Raw genomic sequence first — 20,617 nt, forward strand, 5'->3', positions numbered from 1 at the left:
AAAATTCATTGGAAGGCTATTATACAAGTGTAAGGTATTACTTTTAAAGGTATTTGAACACCTCAGAGGAAGTCTAAACTAAATAAAAAATTTCAAAGGAATAAATGAAATGTGATTTCCAAATTTTTCTTCTGACAGAAATCTCTTTTTCTGGGATAGAGTGTGAATCTTTGCTTCTTCTTCAGGAACTTCTGACCCTACCAAAACAGAAAGAATATACTTTAAAAGCCCATGCCTTGGTTCCACTGCAAAGTGAGCTGGGTTTCTCTTGTTTCTTTGCAGCCACTTCTGACGGCACAGCAGTTAGCCTCTGCTGTGGCCGGCGTGATGCCAGGAGGCCCTCCAGCCCTCAATCAGCCTATCCTCATCCCTTTCAACATGGCCGGCCAGCTAGGAGGTCAGCAAGGACTGGTCCTCACACTGCCTACAGCAAATCTCACCAACATCCAAGGGCTGGTAGCAGCAGCTGCAGCTGGAGGCATCATGACTCTGCCATTGCAAAATCTACAAGGTAACTCATGAGTCCCTATGTGGTATAGGGCTCTACACGTTGGCAAGAGTTCTCTGAAGTGGAGAAAGAAAGTGCCCTGAATGGTAAATGTGGTTCAGAGTTGCTTCCATCATGAACGAAATAAAAGACTTCTTTTGGAAGCAATGTTGCCAGTTGTCTATGAATCCTGAGCTTGCTCTAGCCAGGGCTTTATCAGCCATCATTTCTTAACATTGATACCAAGAACTTTAAGGTCTTCTGGAGCAATTTTTGAGCAACTGTTGCAAACATGTCAAACATTTAATTATAAAACGCCTGTGTTGTTATTTGTAAGCCTAAATTAAAACATTCTTTAATTGAGCCACATGCAAAGAAAATTTAGAGATTTCTTGCTTGTGTGAAGTGAGTGGAAGATACCCAGAGCATCTTTTGGAATAATTAATTTAATGATGATTTTGCTTACTATGTACATTTGAATTATATTTATTTTAAAATTTTATTATTCAACCCCATATTTTTGTAATGAGAAAATACTTGGATATTGAGCCTTTAAATCATATGACACATAACAGGAGTGCAACTCTAATTTTGCTAAGGATGCTAATTCTTCTGAGACTATGAAAGTTTGGACTTTCTTTAAAAAAGATATGAAATACTGACAGATGGATTTACAAAAGACTTCATCAAAGGAAGAATTATTATGATGCAAAATTATTTGAATATGAGTAATATCCCTACTAAAGAGAAAACTAACTTCCTTTGGACTAGTTTGGACTAGTCAAAGATATTTGTTATCTCCATTTATGTAATGTTAAGTTTTTTCTTCATAATGAAGGTTTAGCTAAGTATATTATCAGAATAACAATTTAAAATACTTTTTTGGCTGATCATAGTCAGGGATCTATATAATTTATTAAATTGGTCAGAGCTCAGTTCACAGACTAAGAAACAAAGCAAAAACCAGTGAGCTCTGGACCTGAACTTATTTGCACTCTGAATATTCTGATATCCCACCCATTGTTGCCACTTCTTAACTTTCATTTTAATGTTTAAAACAAAGTCTCTCTTAGGCCATTAAATTGTGCCAAGAAACTTGCCATTCATAAATCATGCATGCTCAGGATACGCTAATGCACAAACTTTGCCTGTTTCGATTTTGAGAGTGCCTGGGAAGCCAGAAACTCGAGATTAAGTAAATAAAGCAGGAATATACAAGGTGAAAGCAGAAGCAACAAAGTGTAGGGAGAGGCTTTTTAATGTAGGTGGATGATGAAATCTTAATGAAGAAATGGGCATTATCAAAATGCAGTCTTCCATTTGAAACATTTGTGCTTGTGGGAATATTGAATATTATAAATAAACATAAGCTCACAGAGCTCCTAGGCCATGAATTAATCCTGCTTGGTTAAGATGGACACCAAAGTCAGAGCAAAAAACAAGTATCTTTATGGTTTGATAGTCTTAGGATTCTAGTAGCTCTCATTTTGAGGGTTCAAAATTAATAACTGGTTTAATGTGGACCTCTTCCTACGAGAATATATTTTTAATGTCAAATTTGAGTATGAGCTTATGGTTTGAAGTTTGGTTCTTCTCTGCGCCTTTGCTTTCGGAAGATGAATCCCAAGTTTTGTGACCTAATTAAGTAGGGGCAACAAAAGCACTGGCTCGTTTTATCCCTTGGTGCTTCGGACACAACTTCCCCGTCAGCATCATTTTCAGAAGTGTATTGGAGTTGACAGCCCCGCTCTTGCCCGCTCCACAAGCACAAGCAAACATTTTTTTCCCCTTTGTCTTCGCCTTTGAAATTTCAGTGATGCTGGGGTGAGGGGGTGCTGTGATCATTAAAATAAAACACCTCCCAGGAACCAGTCAACAGATTATGGGAAATGCTCCTAATTTGTCTTAACACCAAGCCCCTCCTCCAACACCTTCTTTTTGAATGTTCTTATAAATAAAAAGCCAAATCCTAAATCACTGTCAGGACACAGGGAAGTTCTACCTACATCTTTCCTTGGGCTTTTCTGTCTCTTTCTTATCTTTCCACATGGTTTCTTTACCACCCACACCTCACTAGTCTAAGAAGAAAACCTTCCTTGTTTGCCTGAGACTGGGAGGTCTCCCAGGACAGACATTTCAGTGTTCAAATCTGAAAAAAATCCCAAGCAAACCAGGAAAAGCTGGCTGCCCAGTAAGAAGTCCAAGGGCAATAAGGATAGTATTCAGGATGTCTCATTTCTCCAATGTGCCCAAGATCAATGTCTCCTACCTAAAGGGCAATACTAGTGGTCACCTTGTAATCAGTCTACCAGAAGAAAACCTAATGTTGACCTCACCTCCCTTAGGCAAAATACTGCAGCCCTTGGAGATCCTGAGGCAGTGTCCATGGCCTGTGCCACTTCCCAGGTTATACTGCATGCAGAAGGGAGTGGCACTTGGGATAGTGAGTAGTTGGCTGGGAAGAAAATCATCTGCAGAGTCCCGGTCCTCTTTGAAACTGAACCATTCCTAAATGTTTTCAAGTCACATTGTCTCTCAAGGATGGAAATTTTGTAAATCCTTACCCACTTTCGTATAATGAACAGCTTTCTCATAGCCTATGCTCACAGAAACCTCAGCTTTCAGACTCTTTAAAAATGGCTGGAAATTCTGCCTGTTTATAATTGACATTCCATCTGCCCCAGTGATTTTTATAAAACAAATTTGATTGGTGAGTGTGAGAGGGAGATTTAAGTGTAATACACCTAGTCCAAATGAAGTTCTGTTCCTATATGCCACACTTTGCCCTGGGTTCTTCCCCTTTACTCATTGTAAAGTGTTAAGTTTTTATTCATGAGATAACTTGGCCAATAGGAATTGTCTGACTGTTCTCCAACCTTTCTATTCAACCCTCCAGCCTTCTCATTCTTTTAGCTCAAAAGCTATAATTTTCTAAGAATTAAAAAGAAAAAGTTGCTGCCATCAGTTTCTTAATGGTTTGGAATTCAGGGATAAGTTTTCAAATATTTTCCTTTTTACTAATGTGATGGAGAGTTTATTCATTTGCATCTTCTATCAAGTAACACAGAACAGCTCTCAGGGCCTCAGAGGCCATGCTTCACATGTGTTTTAATGAGCACTCACGCCGTGACACCAGGGTGAGCTGCTGTTCTCGGCCCAGGCAGTAGGGTTCATATCACAGTCTCCTCAGAATGTGCTCCCAGAGCATCATCCTCAGCATCTCACAGGAGCTTGCTGCAAATACCCAATCTCCACATAGACCCACTGAACAGAATCTGCATTTTTAGAAGATCTCCAGGTGATTCCTATGCATATTAAAGTTTTTTCAAATGACAGTCTAGGGAGCTATTTTCAAAATTCATTTGACAACTCCCACTGTCTTAGTCTGTTTGGCTGCTACAACAAAAATTACCATAGACTTGGTGATTTATAAACAATAAGTTTTACTTCTCACACTTTTGGAGGCTGAGAATTCCAACGTCCACAAGTTCCGATCTCATGGAGTTCACTTCCTGGTTCATAGATGCTGTCTTCTTTCAGACCTCACAGGGAAGAGGGGGCAAGGGAATTCTCTGGAGTCCCTTTTATAAGGAACTAATCACGTAGCCTAATCACATCTCTAAAGACCCTGCTTCCTAATACCATCACCTTGGGGGATTAAGTTTTACCACATAAATTTTGAGGGGACACAACATTGAGTCTGTAGCATCCCCCAATATTGGCAGCACTTTTCTACTAGATTCTGAGAATCCTACATGACAGCAAGTAGTGCCCTAATTAGTTCTCCTTCTCTCACTCATTACTCCAGACTCAGATGAGGATGATGAATGACTTATTAGGAACATTTTTATTTTTCTTAAGACATCCAAGTCCCCAAGACCAAGAGGAATTCTCATTTATAATGGGACCATTATAGAAACCCATGTGCTAAGATTTTACCTAGCAAAAGCTTTGCATTGCTGATAAAGAGATACAATGCCCAGCAGGAAACACATCTTCACGGCCAGGGGCTTGTTTTCCTTTTCTCCTCAGATCTTTCTTCTATGCAACAAAGAGATCCAATCATTTCTAGTAAATAATGGTATCTCACTGCAAGGAGATACATGAGAGTGAGGAGTTAGAAATGGTGCAGGGTCCCAGGAACAACTCTATAACCCAGTCCCCTCCTAACCCAGAATGAGGCATGAGCCTTAGAGGCTCCAAGGATCCCATAGTCTATAGGCAATATTAGCCTGCTGCCTACAGCAGGCACATGTCTATCCTCCATGGTTATTAATCTGTCTCTCATCGTCTCCTGCTCCCTCCAGAACACTTTCTGCTGCATGGGTTGGCTTTTGGCTGACCCATAACTTAGGTTCACTCATGATATGCTTTGTCTCCTCTGAGTTCACACGCATCTTTCCTACTCGTGCACCTATTAGGAACTTTCCATTGCTATCCCTATCTCCATAGTGATTATGTTTATCCTTGTCTTCATGTTTATCTAAAATTCAGAGTATTCAAGAAAGAAACTTCCTGTTGGGTTGAGCCTTTTTATTTTTGACTACCTCACAGGTCACTGGCCAAATCTGGAGATTGACTGAACCCATGTAGAGGTGTCCATTCCTATTCCAATTAACTATAATGTGGGAGGTAAGGTGGAAGCCAGGACGATGTGATATGGAACCAGGGAAAGCATGCTGAGGGAGCACACCAGGCCTCCCTCACCTGAAGGGCAGTGGGCATGGAAAGCTATATATTGGCCTGACGATTGGGAATTGCATAGGCCAGTAGGATCTCCTGTGGGCATGCACTGAGAATGAAACCCACTCTGAACTCTGACATGCAAAAGGAGGGGTTTAAGATTCTGACCATCTCAAAGAGAAATGTTTGGACATTCTGGATAAGATCCAAACCCAGAAATGCTCTATTCAAAACACTCAGATGAGACCTAGAAATGACCTACTTCTCAACACCCTACATCTCTACACAAAATAGGTGAGGTTTTGTGTCCTTCCCGTTTTTCCCTTTCACTCATTCACCCTGGGTGCCTCCATTTCTGGGTTCTTTGTACCAAGCTCTTGTGACTTCCATCCCAGCAAGCCCACACCTGTGAACTGAGACTAATAATGACCACAGACCTCAAAGAAAGAAAATTACTAAGGTTGTTCTGTCATGCAGTTCCTAAAGTCCTTTACAAGTCAGTGTCTTCCACTGTACTGGTGACTTTGGAGGCACGGTACTAAAAAATGTGAGTGCAGTTGCCCTAGGAAGGAAATAGAGGTTATTAGTTGATGTGGCAAAATAAAATCCCCTTTATGGAACTCATGCCAATGTACTGGATCTTTTGCTTTTCTTAAACTTAGGCAGAAAATATGAATTAAATGTAGGCAGCCTCAACGAGACTGACAGTGGCCATGGAGGAGTTAATGAGACAGCAGAGGTAGGTCTTCCTTCTAGGACAGATGATTCAGGTTAGTGACTTGTTCTCATAGCCCAAGCCCGAATGACCTACTAATCACTGTAGGCAACATAAATGGTGAATATAAATGTGCTATGTGGGAGATTTATATCAAAGTGTGAACATTCCAGTTAAGTCAACCATAACATTTAAATTAATGACCAAAAATACATTAGAGAGTACTGCTTAACCTGAACATGGAAAAGCAATTAGGTTTAAGGCAAGTTAAAAAAAAAAATCAAGACGACGGATGTTTTTCCTGCCCTTAACTCTGGCAGCAATCCTTCCCTGGTTTTTCTCTACTCTCTGAATTAGTCTGCTTTGTGTGGCTATCACAGAATACTTAACACTGGGAACTTTATAAGGAAAAGAGGTTTACTTAGCTCAATTCAAAGTTCAAGATTGAGTGACTTCATAGGTTTATCCTCTAGAAAGGGCCTTCTGGCTACATCAGAACAGCAGAGAACCAGTTGTGTATATAAGGGGCCAAGCCAAGGGGTGTCCTCAATATGTAAAACCCATTCTCATGAGACTCCCTCACTGTGAAAGATCAGTATTAATCCCTTCTGAGAGTGGCATCCCCATAACCTAACTACCTTCTACTAAGCTCCCTTCTTAAAGGTTCTACCACCTCAACACCACTACATTCAGGACCAAATATCCTATCCTTTGGGGGACAAGTCATATTCCAACTATAGCGCTCCTATATATGTATATGGGAAGATATATGGAATAGTTTGTGGGTTAGTAATTTCCTGTGCAAGTTGTTTTTTCTTTTTGTTTCGGGAAGTGTTGTTTTCACTAGTGTATAATTTATATACAAGAAAACGCATGGACCTTAAGCACTCAGTTCAATGAATTCTGATAATTTTATATACCCACACAGCTTCCATCCACTGCAATCAATACACAAAACATTTCATTATCCCCAAATGTTCCCTTGTGTCACTTTGCAGTCAATCCCTTCCCTCCACCCAGGCAACCCCTGCTCCCTTTTCTGTCAGTATAGATTAGTTGCATCCGTTTGAGAAGAACGTCTTATGAATGGATTCATGTAGTATATATACTTTTTTCTATCTGGTTCTTCTCATTCAACATAATGTCTTTAAATTCATCCATGTTGTATGTATATCAATAGTTCATTTATTTTAATTTTCAAGTAGAGCAATTCTCCATTATAAAAATATGTCATGGTTTGTTTATTCAGTCATTCCAACATCCAAGTTAGCCACCGCTATGAAGGTCCCCTTCATGGAGAGTTTCCTTGATGGGGCATCTCTAGGGAGGCATCCTTGGTCACTGCTTTCGTTATCCCTTGGCTACATCCCAGGGTCTTTGTCTGTTATCTATGTTGGCCACATCTGATGAGGGTGAAGAAACATCTTTGGGTAGTTTCTCAGTCCATTTATGGCTTATGGAAACTTCAGGACCAAAGGGTTGCTTGAAGTTCCCAACAATTAAAGATTTGTAGCTTCATTGGAAAAGAGATTCAGAAAAGAAACTGCTTCTGATCTTTTTGCCTAAAGTCAGTTCCATGTGCCAAGTTTTTTTTCAACACATACATCTCAAGTCTAATTTATATTTCTTTCTCATCCCCACACCCTCCTTCTTTCAATTCAGGCCTCTATGTGAGGGCATTCTGGCCTCCTTGGCATTCTTGGGACACACTCAAGGGAGTCTGAATAGCCTCTATGCCTGATGGGCTTGGTCCCCATAGAGCATCAAGCCTACTTGCTTCCTCTTCCCCATGCCAAGGACTCCTGTCCCTCTAACCTGATTTCTTTATTTCCTTATCACCATCTATGAAAATTCAAAATATTTGAGTCATTTTCTTCCTTCTTTTGCAAGCATTTTGGTCATGCCTATTGTAGTCATCAGGCAGCAACGTTGTGATGCTTAGCTTTGGTGTTATAGAGGAGAATCTGTGTGTATGATGCACTTGTAATATGTATTGATGGTGTCTCACTCTGTGCCTAGAATGAAGTCCTGTCATGGGCACATTGGTTCACTAATGTGACCCAACAACAGAGGACAGTGCCTGGCTCACCTGTAATAGGTGGCCATGTAGGGGTGGATGGATGGATGAATAAATAAATTTTAAATAATTAGTATGAGGTATTCAAGTGAAAAGAAATATAGAGAATATCCAAACTAGATAAGAAGGCATGAGGAGAATGAATGGATTCTGTCAAGTCCTATAAAGTTTGGTTGCTATTCAAGTAAAAATTAAAAAGTCCCATATGGCAAGAAATTAGACTGAAGAGGAAGGAAGGGGACAGTACTGGAGGACTTTGTAGGCCACTCCTATATAAGAGAGTATACATCACAGAGTCTGATGTTAGAGGTGAACATACTTGAAGACAATGCCATTATACTATGATATTGTTGTGAATATATGTTTGCATTTACCTATTTATACTTGAATAATTCTAAGGATTTGAAGTAGCTTATAAAATGTATGAAAGATCAAAATCTTTTTACCAGAATAAAATAAAAAATAAAAATCAGACTATGAGTCAAAACTATGCATCAGGTTGCATAGATTTAATCATTGGATATTTTTAAAAAATATCACTTGGCAAAAGATTTGCTTATTTTTGTTTTTTTTTTTTATTAATGCAGGGTTTTTTCATTTATTCAACACTTGCTAAACTTTCATAGTGTGTATACTAAGATTTTATCTAAATGGGGATATAGAAGTAAAACCAAGAGAATCCCTGAAGGCACATGTATGATAGTTGGGGAATAAAGGGTGGCAGGGATGGAGACTTTAGACAGGGTCATCTGTCATGGTCTCTTCAATGCACAGACCTAAAGGATACAAGTGACTAAGCTGTACAATATCTGGAGGAAGAGTGTCCCCAGAAGTAGTTCTAAGTACAAAGAACAGTTAATCACACAGATTCTGGATAAAGAAATGCTGAACACCTGATGGACAGGATGTCTGTATTGTTCAGCTCTCAATAGGTTATGCTACAGCAATAAGCACATAGTCCCAGTGTCATCCAAAATCCAAGGTGTATTAATTTCATGACATGTTGGCTGCAGGTGGGCAGGAACTCTGCTTCACATCTTTCAAAATCTAGGATCCAGGCTGAAAAAAATAACTCTTCCTGGGATTCCCCTTGGCCCCTTTTTTGTTGCAAATAGAATAGAGTGGCCGAGCCACAATGAATGGCTCTTAAAGCTTTGGCCCAGAGGTAGTGCCCAGCAATTTCACTCACATCCTGTTGGCCAGGTAAGTGGCCTGGCCAAACCAGCTACCAGTGGAGTGGAGATGAAGACAAATGTAATCCTAAAAGAAGGAGAAAAGTGACATAATTGGAAACTATATTACAAAGTGAGTGCTACATTGTTCCACAGCCATTGCATTGAAGATCCACTGCAAGGCATTTGACTTAGGTGAACTTTAAGATTCCTTCCAAAGCTGAGATTCCATAAATCCAGACACAGTAACAATCTCTTAAATTACTAGAATTCAAATGATGAATATAAAAATGGATAACAAGTATTTAAAAATCAGGGACTATTTCAGATAGTAAACAGGACATTTAAAAGTAAGATTATCTTCTTTTTAAAGTAATATTCAGGAAAAGGCAAACTTGTAGTGACAGAAAGCAGATCAGTGGTTGCTAGGGACAGATCTGGACAAGTGACCATAAAGGAACACAGGTAATTTGGGGGTTGATGCAACTGCTCTCTGTCTTGATCATGGTGGTGGTTACACCACTCTGTGTGTTTTCAATTTTGTGTAAAACTGGGGATTTTACCCTATGTAAAATACACTTGAATTTTTCAAAAAAGATGAGGAGTAAGTAGATGCCACAGTACTTAATAAAATGTCAACTTATTTGAAAACATTTTTTAAAAGTGTGAATATAAAACTGCTAATGGAGTTAAAACCAGGGGAAACTTTGTGGACATAAAAGTCTCAAATTCTTCCATTAAAGATTTCAAATGCATATAATTTGGTCCTCATTGTTTAAAAGAAGCTCAAACACACACACACACACACACACACACGGAAAAAAATAAATACAATCATTTCTCAGAATCTAGGCTAATTTGTTCCAGGAACATGGGGTTACCAAACTCCACCCATGCTCAAGTCCCTTATATAAAATAAGTATTAGATAATATTAGATAACTAATATATATTAGATATATTAATACTAAATATAAAATAAGTATTAGATTATTTATTTACATAATTTACACATACCCTCCCACATGCATTAAGCATCTCTAGAGGAATAATATCACCTAATACATGCAAATGCTGTGTAAATAGTTGTTATATTGTATTGCTTAGGAAATAATGATAAAAAATTCTGTACATGTTTACAGCTACAATTTTGTTTCATAATTGGTTGACTCTGAGGATGTAGAAGCTGCAGGTATTAAAGGTCAGCTGTATGCAACAGAGTTGCTGATAGTGAGAGATTATAAATTACTCCATTTCTTCTTTTTATTATCTCAATATTCCATAGTGTTTACATTGGCAATTTTATTTTAAAATCAGAATACTTTCTAGTCATTAAGGTGGAAGAACAGCTCCAAAACATCATTATGAGCATTGCTAAGGTTAGGGCTACAGGTCTGACTGCTGTGTTTTAAAAAGCTTCTCAACTCAAGGTGTAGTAATTCTCATATTAAAAACAATAGGACCTCAAAAACGATTATATGCATTTGCTATGCATGAGCAATATTTAGTGTTAATAAAATTGTCTTTAAATGTGCTTGAGCATATCGGTTGAAGGAGCAATGACTGACAGGGTGTGGAGGGAGAGGAGAGGTGCAGTGAACATTCTGGTACCTCGAGGTGACCATGTGAGTTGCTTCTCCTTGTGATTTATTGTTGTGCTATCCCAGTGACGACCACACTCAGAAGGTTGCCTCCACAGTGGAATCATGAACACAAGAGCAGAGATCCAATACTACACACAGAAAAGGACAATGCAGGACCTGCTGCAGAAATGAAAAGAAAGGACTCCAGCTTTTAGTATGCAATGATACGAAGCTTGCTGTCACCAAGTGCGACATTAAAAATACCTAGTGCATAAATTCTTATTTGCAATATGATTCAGAAGAGCCACACATGACATGCCATACAATAATACCAAATCCACCATAAAGAAGTTATGAAAAGTAGTTGCAATGTGTCTTACTTTGGCAGTTTTCAAACCTCTCTATCTCTGAGACTTCAGACTTTTTATTTAAAATACCTGGCGAGCCCATTCTGCAGTACATTATCCTTGAAGCAGGCATCACTAAGGCACTGGGGCATGGATTAAACTAGAAGCACATGAATGAGGAGTATGACTAGTATACTGCGTATTTAAGAGATACTGTCAATGGAATAAAGCATTGTCAAAGGATAATGGTTTCCAGCTGCCACATAAATGTCAAAGCAAAGCCAAGCATTTATTTTCAAAGCAAAAGACAGGAAAGTAATGTGATCCCCCGTTTGCACGTAATAAGACTGTAAATCCATCAGGACTTTCCATGGCATCTCGAAATGTGTCTACACTAGGATGTGCAAACTGAATTCGATTCCAAACCAGCCATCAGAGTTAGAAAAATAGAGTAGCTCTTTTCCAAGATGGCTGCCACCACAACACTGCTGATGTTTGCCTGATCTAGGAAAAAGACTACTTGAAATTCTTCTCAGTCTCACTCCATTACCAAGGATAAAAGACAACTGGGTTTACCTCCTTACCGTTTCTCTGGAACCAAAATAAAAAGGACTTCTGTATTTAAAGTGTGGGTGGTTAGGAGGAGTATATTGAAATGGGGGAGATATTGAAAATAAGGAATTGAAAGATGGTCTCTAGTTCCCCTCTGCCCACGGTTTAGAGAATGGAGAGTGAACATTCTCAAAAAAAAAAAAAAAAAACATTTCTTCTCCTGTGTGTGTAATTTTTGCAGGGTAGATTCCCGGTGAGAAGTCCTAGCTATTATTTCAGCCCCCTTTAGGGGAACATATTAACCTCATTTTTTTCTATTGGTTGTGCCCAAAGACTGACTGATCTATTTTCACAAATACCTGCTAAGGATCGGCTATTTGCCAGGCACCATAATAGGCACTCCAATCTGGTTAGGAGGATATATCCATAATTCCAGAAGAAAGGATGGCTGTGATACACAGCAGTGGAGTGATTTAGGAGATGTTAGTGAGGTGGGTTTGAAAAAACTGAGTGATGGTTTAAATGTAGAAGGATAAGAGGAAAGAGAGGGGAAATTGTTTGTTCCTATGACATGATTAGTTCTGATTGAAATGGAACTAGTTAAAGTTTCCAATTTAAATGGAGATACCAGATAGCCAGTTGGAATTGTATGAATCTGGAATTCAGAGCAGGATTGGTGTTGGAGATCCTGATGTACGAGCCATCAACATACAAGACTGAAGCCAGGGAGGAAAGAGATTTCTGGGTTAGAAAAGGTTAGTTAGGGAAGGAACACCCCAATTCCAGCCTTAGAGAAGGAAGGCACAGGCACAATGTAGGCCAAGAAAGAATTTTCAACAGGTCTGATTGTTCTGCACCAGCTTTGCTGGGGCTCCTGTAATTGTCTCTGTGTTTGGATCCTTTCCAATGGACATACTCTCCACATTCACACTGGAGTCTTTGATTGTTACTTACCCCTTAGATAGCCAGAATGCAACAAGAAGGAAATAAAAAACTTTATGTGTCAGTTCGCTTTTTAATCTTCTAAGGACATGCCAAGTTTCCATGTATAAAGAAGCTATTTTAAGAACTTGTACATAAAAGCTTCAACAGTGTTTTGCTCTTTTGCTGTAAAGTAACTCATTTGATTTAAATCTATTATTTAAAAAAAAATAGTTGTAGCCTTGGAACCTCAAAGTGAATATGTTCAAGTCCTTTTTTCCTTCCTTTCTTCTTTTTTGAGAACCTTTAGGTTGTGCCTACTATAGTCATGTAAGGCTGGGGAAGTAACACTGTTCTGTTTGGCCCCAGTGCTATGGAGGAAGGTATCTGTGCTTTGTAAAAACTATAGTTTAAATTAGTGCTGTTTTAATTTTTTGAAATCATTTTACCTTGGAAAAACTAGATCTTATTGCAATCAAAATTCATCTTTGAAAAAACCTTTGATTCCATGTTAACCTTTTCCTTTGGTTTAGTATCACCTTTTTCTAAGTCATATTTATCAATGTGCTCATGAAGTTTATAGTCAAAATTAGAAAGAATATATATATATATATATATATATATATATATATATATATATACATACATACTGTATATATATATATATATACATACATACTGTATATATATATATAGTATGTTTGCCATTTGTCACTGGATTGGGATTGGCACAGATGTATAGGTCCATTAACACATTTTTATGCATCTCAGTTCCCCTGTGTGTCATTATGTTAGAAATTCTTATCAGAACACACACATATATATATATATTTAACATTTGACAAAAGATAATTTGAGTTTGCAGTGTTTGGAAAATAACTCACATGGGAGAAAGTTGCATTAAATAAATAATAGAGATAAAATTTATTCTTCCATATATTTCAAAGCTAATGCTGCTAACTTACAATGGAATGGTAACATGAAGACACAGTGCTATAATTTGATTGATTTGTTTTGACAGCAACCAAATAATTGAGAGTGAAAGGTGTCAGCACAGATGAAATATTGTATGAGCCATGTTCAGAAGGCAGCCCCAGCAGCAACAGCAGCTAGAGTTTTATTTCCTTTGATTTCGTACCTTCTTCACTTCTAGTTTATTATGAAACCATGAAAGGTACACAACTTTCTCAGCTAGGGAGACTTTCATGGAGGAGAGACAGAAGTTTGTCAAATAGTTGAACAGTGGTAACTAGCAAAACATTCTAAGACGGCAATAGCACACCAACTCAAATGACATCAGTCTTCCTCATTCTTTTGAGAGTTGCGGCTCCAGTGCATTTTGCCTCATTTTGAAGTGATTCTGAGTCAGAGAAAATATTAAATCCCATTTTCCAGCCCCTTGAAAAGAGGTGGTAACCATCTCTAGGACCAGATAAGGCAATTATTCAACTGAAAACCCAAGTGCTCAGTAAGAATAAGATTTGAGGTGCTCAGTTAATATAGAAGCTAAATGGTCAGGAGAAGATCAATTAGGACAAAGCCTCTGCCCTTAGGCAAACATTGAGTATCCTGGTTAATAGAGGGGCTGTGAATCATACTGACCAGGTTTAATTCCAGCCCAGCTGTTTGTGGCTCTGTGAGCCTGGCAAGGCTCTCTGATGCCTGACTGATTTTTCTCAGCTATTTTTTAGAGTTGTTTTAAGGATAAATGTGATACTGTGTAGAACATGCTTGCCATGGTGCTGGACACTTAGTAAATGCACAATGAATGACAGCTACTTTTATCATTTACAGCCACAAAATCCAATATGGTAGCCATGTGCCTATTGGGCATTTGAAAAGTGGCTCATTGAAACTGAGGATAGGCTCCAAGTGTGAGGGTCACACAACTACAAATCATGCCATCAATCTTGTTGTATGAATAACATGTTGAAGTGATATTTGGGGTTTCTTGAGTTAAATACAATATATTACTGAAATTAATTTCACCCATTTCTTTTTTTACTTTTCAAAGTATGAACACCAATTTTAAATTACTGTGTGATCCACATTATGTTTCTCTTCGACAGGACTGATCTATAGGAGTTGCTTCGATATTGTATATGTATAGCACTGATTAATATATATCTATATGAAATAGCATGATCTCAAATTAACAGATGTTGATGTTTTTCTTTATTTGCTTATAATTTTTATCTTAAAAGATGAAACTATGTATAATGCTAAAAACTTCCTCTGCCTCTGCTCATAGTCATTCTCTAGCATTTCTTCCCTCATAGCCATCCTGTGCACAGGTTTAGAATTTTATTATATGTACATGAAATATTTAGAATTTTTGAATATGCTAAAATTTTACATAATGATAGCACACTGGAGATGTATTACTGTGTTTTGCTTTTTTCTCTTGTCATTTTCCTTTTGAGAATTTATCCATGTTGATACATGTAGATAATGATATATTTAATCTATTTCAATTACTTTATCCTGTGGGCTGCAGCAGCAGCTTCTTCTTCTCCTTCTCCTTCACTACTGCCGCCACCTCCTCCCGCTCTTCCTCCTCCTTCTTTTTTGACCATGCTTTATTCCTGCCCTTTTCTCTTTTTGTCCATTCTAATAGATTAAGTTTTTCTTTTTCTCATCTTCTGGGTCACAAGTAGATGAGAAATGTTTATTTCTCTATTTTTATTATTTTAGTTGCTACTGCCTTCTAGAGTCTAACCAGTAATTTCATCTTTCCTCCAAATAATAATTACAATTTATTCATCTTCCCTTCTCATGTTCTATATTGTTATTCCCCAGCATTGGTTATTCTGAATACTACTGTATTTACAAACTCACTTAACCTTCATTCCACTGATAAATTCTTTACTCGTCATTGTGTCATGAAACATGTTCCTTCTTTTCAGAGTTTTCTGATTTTTTAATGAAGGTCTCTGACGAACTGACTTTCATTTGTTTGAAAATGTTCCTTTTGCTCTTATTTTTTAATTGTTTAGCTGAATTTGAGATTCTGGGTTAGCAGTTGTTTCTAATTTAGAAAGTAAAGAAATCAACTTTGACCTCTGTTTTTACTGTTAATAAACATGATGTGAACTTAATTATCATTCCTTTATAGATAAATTGCCTCTTAAAATTGTGGATGATTGCAGGGCCTGGTGGCACATGCAGGTAATCCCAGCAGCTCAGAAGACTGAGGCAGGAGGATCAGGAGTTCAAGGTCAGCCTTAGCAATTTAGAGAGGCCCTAAGCACATTAGCATAACCCTGTCTCAAAATAAAATATAAAACATGAGATGGGGATGTAGGTCAGTGGTTAAGCACCCCCTGGGTTCAATCCCCAGTACAAAAAAAAAAAAAAAAAGGATCAATTAATATTTTTTCTTTGAGATTCTCCTACTTTATTCTGAAAGACTTTGGTATGGATTTATGTTTATTTAGCCTGCTTGGTACTTTGATCCTTAACATTTTTCCAAAAAATATTATTACATGTACATTGAGTCCTTCATGCTATCTTTTATGTCTCTCAATCTTCTTCACATATGTTCTCATTTTTTTTAATTTAAGCTACATTTTTGTGATTTCCTTGGATCTACCATCCACTTTACTAATTCTCTCTGCACTTTTATTTACTGTTTAACCTAAGATTTTTCATTTTAAAAAACCATATTTGTCATTTTTAGAAGTTTTACTTTGTTCTTCTTTCATTTTTCCTCAGTTCTCCTTAATTGTTTTAAATATGCTGATTTTAACTAATTATTGCTTTCTCTCTCTTCCTCACAGTAAATTAGTTTCGTTGCTGGTAATTTTTTTATTTTGAACTCACTTTAAGCAGAGATCGTTTTTCCTATGAAATCTTTTATACTCTGGGTTGCATAAGTATTGCTAATAAGAAGCTAATTTGCTTTTGCCAAATGTCCAGCAGATTTCATTGAACAATCTCTCTCTTTAGAGATAGCAGTACCAGGTATACAGTATAAATTATGATGCTGCACTATGCAATATATAGCCCTAGATTTCAGTTTCTCTTTTTTTTTTTTTTTTTTCCCTAATCAGAGCTTTCAACTGAGACAAATATCTTTGTTACCTCCCTGGGTAGGTACTAATGTCCCTTTCACTCTTGGGACAGCTTTTTCAGCATTTGGATTTTCACCAGGAGCTCAATTCAAACACCTGTCCTTGCTTGGGCCCCAGGCCTTAGATCTCTGAGTTGGTGTCCAAACCTCAGCCCAAGGGATTCAGACCTGTACTGGAGTCTGTTGTTAGGGTTCCAGATCTCAGTCGAAGGGCTTACTATTCTTTATTTCTGATGCCGGGGAATTGCCCTTTCTTTCTGTGTATTAATTTTTTCATGTATTTTATCTATAATTTCTACCTATTGGAAATAGGAAAGATTTCCATATCAGGTCAGACAGAGTGATTGTGGAGGTGACAAGTCTCATGATAGTCTCTCTGCAGGCTGGGGATGCAGGGAAGCTGATTGCATGGCTCACCCTGAGTCCAGTAGCCTCAGAACCAAGGATGCTAGTAGTGCAACTCTCAGTCTAATGTCAAAGGCCTGAGAATCTAGGGAATAGAGCCAGGGGCACTGATAAAAGCCACGGAACCTAGAGTTCTGATGGATATCCAAATGCAGGCGAAGAAATGTGTCCAAGCTTCAGAAGATAGAGTTCCCCTTTCCTCTGCCTTTTTATTATATCTAGGTCCTCAACCAATTGGATATTGCCCACCCACATTGAATGAGGGCCGGTTTTCCTTAGTCAATCCACTAATTCAAAGGCCAACCACTTCTAGAAGTTTTCAGATATAACCAGGAAAAAAATATGCTTTATTAGTTATCAGAATATCCCTAAATCCATTCAAATTGACACCTAAAATTAACCATCACAGTCTAATAATTTTGCTATTTCCTGTTTTCCGTTTTGTTTTGCTTTGCTTTTTGTTGATAATATCAACCCTAATGGGTATAAAGTGGTATTTCAGTGGTTGAAGGGCATTATTTTTGTTGCTAAATATTCCCTTTTTATTTTATTTTGTGTATTTGTTCTTTTTAGATATACATGACAATAGAATGTATTTTGACATAGTACACATATATGGAGTATAACTTATCATAATTATGACCCCATTCTTGTGGTTGTACATGATGTGGAGTTTCACTGGTCATGTATTCATATATGAAAATAAGAAAATTATGTTCAATTCATTCTACTGTCTTTCCTATGCTCATCCCCCTCCCTTCCCTTCATTCTCCTTTATCCAATCCAATGAATTATTTCCCCCCTTTATTGTGTGTTAGCATCTGCATATCAGGGAGAACATTTGGCCTTTGGTTTTTTGGGTTTGCCTAATTTCACCTAGCATGATAGTCTCCAGTTCTATTCATTTAGTGGCAAATGCCATAATTTCATTTTTCTTTGTGGCTGAGTAATATTCCATTGTGTTTATATACCACATTTTCTTTATCCATTCTTCTGTTGAAGGGCAGCTATGTTGGTTCCATACTTAGTTATTGTGAATTGAGCTTCTATAAACATTGATGTGGCTGTGTTCACTGTAGTATGCTGATTTTAAGTCCTTTGGATATATACCAAGGAGTTAGATAAGTGGGTCAAATAGCAATTTGAAGGAGCATTTTTGAGGGAACAATTACCTATTAACTTCTTATAATGCTTTATCAAATTTAAATATGATTCTTAATTTTAAAATAACTTGAAAACAAAGTTGTCTTGTATTGTCTTCATGGTCTTAAAATGGCAAATATTATCATTATCATATTTATATAATTGCAATTGGATTTACATTTTAGGTATATGCCAACGTATTATATGTACAGGTGAACACTAGCAATTTTGATCATAAAAAAAAAAACTCATACAATACAAATCCTCTTTTCCTACTGACTTTTTTAATATTTATTTTTTTTAGTTGTAGTTGGACACAACACCTTTATTTTATTTATTTTTATGTGGTGCTGAGGATTGAACCCAGGGCCTAACCCAGGGCCTCACATGTACGAGGGGCGAGCAGTCTATGGCTGAGCCAAAACCCCAGACTCCTACTGACTTCTAATACAATTAAAGATTCCTGGAAGGGAGGGGGGAGTATAGTTAAGAGGAAACTTTTCAAGAAGTGGCTTGCTCAGTGAAATGCTAACCGTTGGAATTCAGCAGGGAGTCTGGACAATAGTTCTCTTTTCCTCTGCAGCATTTTTTTTTTTTTCCAACTTTGAAATTGTCTCTAACTTTAAGAGCTAGCCCAATGCATTCCTGAATCCTAAGACTTTCTTCCATGCTGGGGTACTGTTTAATTCCCGGTTTTCAATGCCAAGAATGTTTCTACCATGTCCATGCTTCTTTCTACAAGGAACTATTTTCCAGTAAATTTGAACTATAATAGTTCGAATAGTTCACTTTTCTAGTAATTTCTAGTTCTTGTTTTACTCTAGCCAAAATTTTTGTCATTAAAGGCTTCCAGTTATATTAACACAAGCACACTAATTCTGTACTTTAAGATTTCCATCCAATCTTATATATTCCTTCAACATTTCTGGTGCATTTTTAAAATAATTTTCATGTGCAACGGATGCATTCTTTAAGGCAAGTGTGATAAGCAGTTTTTAGTAGAACTATACTTTGTCAGCAATTTTTTTGCATTTTCTGCCCCAGACTCTAGAAAAGAACAGGGTGCAGGATAAAGTAGCCGGGTCACCTCAAAAGAAAAGAGCTGGTGTCCAAAGGCCCCTCAAAATCATAAAGTCATTAGTGCTCATAAAATGATATTGCATACTTTTTCAGATTAATGAGTGGATCATAAAAGAGCATTAATTTTTGGCCAACTTCCAATCAGAAAGTTGTGTTTTTCCTAGGCAGTGCTTTTCCGACTGACAAAAGCTTGTTCTGAGAATAGCTTGCCATTCAAAACACTAATGCTATTACATTTCTTCACTTAAAGAAAGAAAAAAGAGGAAAAGTAGCTATTGAAATCCCTAATGGATCCTCCATTTCTGCCCAAGCTCACACTAAGTTGTGCAGTTATATACTTTAGATAAACTCCCTCAATTGCTGAAGAATGAAGATAAGTAGCAGGGGTAGAATGCTGAGGGTGTCCGAACCCCATACTTCAGCCAATACACGCATCTTAGAGGTACAGATGCTGCCTTACCCCAACCAGCAAATTTGAAAATATAATTTATTGGTCCAAAGAGTGATAGTAAATAACCAAATACATACCAAAAAAAAAATCACTACTCTCAGAAAAACAGAAATAAACCACATCAGTCCACCAGTCCCATACTCCCTGCAATGACAGCACATCTCCTCCCACAGCAGGAACAGAAAAAGGACGTGCCCACCCACCATCATGGCTTCTCAGATATTCTCAGGGCACTCAGTAAAAATGGCTGTGTCTCTATGCTTGACTCTGTAAGTGCAGTTTTCTCTGTGCAACCTGGATCAGCTTCTATGTCAGAGCTTTCCTCCTGAATGTTCCCGAAGAACATATCATATAACGGTGTGATTTCCTGATTAATAATCATCTGCCGACTGTACTCTAAGAATGAGAACTGCATGGTACAATGCTTGCCTAGCCTGTGCAAGGCTCTGGGTTCAGCCCAGCACCAAACACACCAAGAGAAAAAAAAAATACAAATGAGAACTCCAAAAGCTCACCTGGAATATTTCAATATTGTATTCACATAGGTATGCCATTGATACATTTTTAAATAAAACAAAGCTTTAAACCACTTTGAATATTACATACTCTGAGGAGGGATCAGGAGTATTGTCAGACATGAAATCTATTCAATTCAGAATACCATTAAAGTAATAAACTTTTAATTGAACTACTAAAACTTCAGAAGAGGCCTATTGTATAAGGAGTTACTTATTCTGTAACTGCCCAACTCTCCCCCAACTTAATACTGTTTGAATCAGGATATTTTATGGTCTCATAACAAAAGCACAAGACACCTTTTCTGTCTGAATATTTCTGAGAACTGAGGATGAACTCCTTCTTCCTTCACTGCAGAGAAACCTGGATTCCAAGAGTGTTCTTACCAAGGCAAAATTTCCACATCTACAATATT

At 37.6% G+C, this 20,617-nt stretch overlaps 1 protein-coding gene across 1 annotated transcript in view; it reads left to right on the top strand.

Moving 5' to 3' along the window:
- The window catches only part of Pou6f2 (POU class 6 homeobox 2), a 470,336-nt gene that overhangs the window by 220,740 nt on the left and 228,979 nt on the right, over positions 1-20,617 (top strand). Inside the window, exon 4 of the mRNA XM_027939714.3 lies at positions 283-511. Coding sequence (XP_027795515.3) covers positions 283-511 — 229 coding nt within the window. The remainder of the gene's footprint in view (positions 1-282; positions 512-20,617) is intronic.

The sequence above is a fragment of the Marmota flaviventris genome, chromosome 1 (assembly GCF_047511675.1).
Source record: "Marmota flaviventris isolate mMarFla1 chromosome 1, mMarFla1.hap1, whole genome shotgun sequence".
Taxonomy (NCBI): domain Eukaryota; kingdom Metazoa; phylum Chordata; class Mammalia; order Rodentia; family Sciuridae; genus Marmota; species Marmota flaviventris.